This window comes from Nicotiana tomentosiformis, chromosome 1 (genome assembly GCF_000390325.3).
Source record: "Nicotiana tomentosiformis chromosome 1, ASM39032v3, whole genome shotgun sequence".
Classification (NCBI taxonomy): Eukaryota; Viridiplantae; Streptophyta; class Magnoliopsida; order Solanales; family Solanaceae; genus Nicotiana; species Nicotiana tomentosiformis.
The window spans coordinates 104,736,718-104,740,491 of record NC_090812.1 but is presented as its reverse complement, the minus strand read 5'-3'; the positions used below and the strand labels follow the sequence as shown (position 1 = coordinate 104,740,491).

At 46.0% G+C, this 3,774-nt stretch overlaps 1 protein-coding gene across 1 annotated transcript; it reads left to right on the top strand.

Annotated features, from left to right (window-relative positions):
- The first annotated feature begins 2,222 nt into the window (after nt 1-2,222).
- On the top strand, nt 2,223-2,741 carry LOC138908150 (uncharacterized). Its single transcript, XM_070198795.1, has one exon. It carries the CDS (start codon nt 2,223-2,225, stop codon nt 2,739-2,741), a length of 519 nt encoding a protein of 172 aa, XP_070054896.1.
- The last annotated feature ends 1,033 nt before the right edge of the window (nt 2,742-3,774 follow it).

Below are 3,774 nucleotides of genomic sequence, written 5' to 3'. Positions count from 1 at the left end.
AGGGTATGCTAACTCGAGAGAGTGAGGAGAGAGAGGCCAAGAGGTCTCGAGTGTCTGGCACTTATAGTGGTACTCGTGCCCCAGCTTCAACCTGTCAGGGTAGGGGCTATGTGAGTCGCCCTGTTCATTCAGCACTTCCAGCTGCTAGTGGTATTCTGGCCACTCCTAGGCCCCAGGCTCCTTATTATGCACCACTTTTGTCTAGTGCACCTCCTGCATGGGATGCTTTCAGCGGTCAGTCCAGCTGATCTGGCCCGAGATAGCCACAATAGCCACGTCCTCCGAGAGTTTGTTTTGAGTGTGGTGACACTCGGCATATGATGAGGGATTGTCCTAGACTTAGGAGGGGTGCACCTCCACAGACTACTCAGGCTTCGCGTGCTCTATCGTGTCCTCATGCTATGGTTATAGCACCAGCTACCACTCCACCTACTCAGCCAGCTCAAGGTGGAGGTCGGGCAGGTAAAGGTCGCCAAAGAGGGGGATTCCAGGCTAGATATTATGCTCTTCTTGCTCGGACGAAGACAATTGCGTCCGGCACTGTCATTACATGTATTGTTCCGATTTGTCATAGAGATGCATCAATCTTATTTGATCTAGGCTCCACTTATTCGTATGTGTCATCTTAGTTTTCTCTGTATTTGGGTGTATCCCATGATTCTTTGAGTTCTCATATCTATGTGTCTACACCTGTGGGAGATTCTATTATTGTTGACCGTGTGTATCAGTCGTGTTTGGTTGTTCTTAGTGGTTTTGAGACAAGAGCTGAGTTATTATTCCTCTGTTTGGTAGACTTTGATATTATATTGGGCATGGACTAGTTGTCACCCCATTATGCTATTCTTGATTTTCATGCCAAGACCGTGAAGTTGGCTGTGCCAGGATTACCATGGTTAGAGTGGAGAGGTACCTTAGACTATACTCCTAGTAGTGTTATTTCATGTCTATAGGCTCAGTGGATGGTTGAGAAGGGGTGTGATGCGTATCTAGATTATGTGAGAGATGTCAGTGTTGATACTCCTATTATGGAGTCAGTTCCGGTAGTGAGGGATTATCCAGATGTATTTTCGGTGAATCTTCCGGGCATGCCGCCCGACAGGGATATCGACTTTGGTATTGATTTGTTACCGGGCACTCAACCAATCTCTATTCCTCCATATCATATGGCTCCGTAAAAGTTGAAGGAGTTAAAGGAGAAGTTATAGGAGTTGCTTGATAAGGGCTCATTCGACCCAGTGTGTCGTCTTGGGGTGCTCTAGTCTGGTTTGTGAAGAAGAAGGATAATTCTATGCGCATATGTATTGATTATTGTCAGTTTAACAAGGTTACAATGAAAACAGGTATCCATTACCACGTGTTGATGACCTATTTGATTAGCCACATGGTGCCAGAATGTTTTCCAAGATTGACTTGCGTTAAGGCGGTCATCAACAGCATTCATGCACCTGATGCACAGTGTATTCTGGCCCTATATTGACTCATTCGTCATTGTGTTTATTGACGACATTGTGGTGTACTCCCAGAGTCGGGAGGATCATGAGCAGCACCTGAGGACTGTGCTTTAGACCTTGAGAGAAAACAAGTTATATCCGAAATTTTCAAAGTGTGAATTCTGGCTAGATTCAGTGGCATGTTTGGGTCACATAGTGTCGAGTGAGCGGATCAAGGTGGATGCGAAGAAGGTTGAAGCAGTGCATATTTGGCCCAGACCATCCTCAGCTACGGAGATCCGTAGTTTTCTTGGTTGGGGGGGGGGATGGGGTATTACCGTAGATTTGTAGAGGGTTTCTCAGAAGGGTGCTCCGTTCAGGTGGACAAAGGAATGTGAGGAGAGCTTTCAAAAGTTCAAGACTACCTTGACTACAGCCCTAGTATTGGTATTACCTACAGGTTCGAGGTCTTATACTGTATATTGTGATGTGTCACGTATTGGTCTCAGCACGGTGTTGATGCAGGATGGTAGGGTGATTGCCTACCCATCTAGACAGCTGAAGGTGCGTGAGAAGGACTATCCTATCTATGACCTTGAGTAAGCAGCTATTGTTTATTCCTTAAAGATTTGGTAGCACTATTTGTATGGTGTCCCTTGTGAGATCTACACCGTTCACTGGAGTTTGCAACACTTGTTCAAATAGAAGGATCTTAACTTGCATCAGCGGAGGTGGTTAGAGTTGCTTAAAGACTATGATATCACCATTCTATACCATCCCTGGAAGGCCAATATGGTGGACGATGCCCTGAGTCGTAGGGCAGAGAGTTTAGGTAGCCTAGCATATCTACCAGCAGCAGAGAGGCCATTGGCATTGGATATTCAGGTCTTATCCGACCAGTTTGTTAGATTAGGTGATTCTGAGCTGAGCCGAGTTTTGGCTTGTGTGGTTTCTCAGTATTCTCTTTATGATCATACGAGGGAGCATCAATATGATGATCCCCATCTGCTTGACCTTAAGGACACAGTTCAACGCGGTGATGCCAAGGAGGTCACTATTGAAGATGACGATGCATTGAGGATGCATGGCAGGGCATGTGCACCTAATGTAGATGGGTCGCATGAGTTGATTCTCCATGAGGCTCACAGTTTGCGGTACTCCATTCATATAGGTGCCGCAAATATGTATCACGACTTGAGCCAGCATTATTTATGGAGGAGAATGAAGAAGTACATAGTGGAGTATGTAGCTCGGTGCCTAAACTGTCAGCAATTAAAGTATGAGCATCAGCGGCAATGTGGATTGCTTTAGACGCTAGAGATTCCGGAGTGCAAAATGGGAGCGAATCACTATGGATTTTGTTGTTGGGCTCCCACGGACTTAGAGGAAGTTCGATGTAGTTTGGGTGATTGTGGATAGGTTGACCAAGTCAGCTCAATTCATTCCAGTGGCGACACTTATTCTTCTGAGAAATTGGCTTGAGTTTATATCTCAAAGATTGTTAGGCTTCATGGCGTGTTGGTATCCATCATCTCTGACCAGGTACGCAGTTTACATCGCGGTTCTGGAGGGCCGTACAACATGAGTTAGGTACTCGGGCGGAGTTGAGCAAAACATTTCAACCTCAGAAGGACGGACAGTCCGAGTGCACTATTTAGATATTGGAGGATATGCTTTGTGTATGTGTAATGGAGTTTGGGGGTTCTTGGGATAAGTTATTGCCATTTGCAGAGTTTGCCTACAACAACAGCTACTAGTCGAGCATTCATATGGCCCCGTATGAGGCTTTGTATGGTAGACGGTGTTGGTCTCTAGTGGGTTGGTTCGAGCTGGGCGAGGCTAGGCTATTGGCTATAGACTTGGTTTAGGTTGCTTCAGAAAAGGTTAAATTAATTCAGGAACGACTTCGTACAACCCAATCCAGACAGAAGAGTTATCCGGATCGGAAGGTTCGCAATGTTGCATTCATGGTTAGAGAGCGGGTCTTTCTCCCGGTGTCGCCCATGAAGGGTGTTATGAGGTTCGGGAAGAACGACAAGTTGAGCCCTAGGTATATCGGGCCTTTTGAGATTCTTGAGAGGGTTGGAGAGGTGGCTTATAGACTTGCACTACCACCTAGTCTAGCTGCAATTCATCCAGTATTCCATATTTCTATGCTTCGGAAGTATCACAGTTATTCGTCTCGTGTTAGATTTAAGCTCAATCTAGTTGGACAAGGATTTGTCTTATGTTGAGGAGCTGGTGGCCATCTTGGATAGGCAGGTTCGAAAGTTGAGGTCGAAGAACACTGCTTTAGTGAATGTTCAGTGGAGGGGTCAGCCAGTCGAGGAGGCAACTTCAGGTA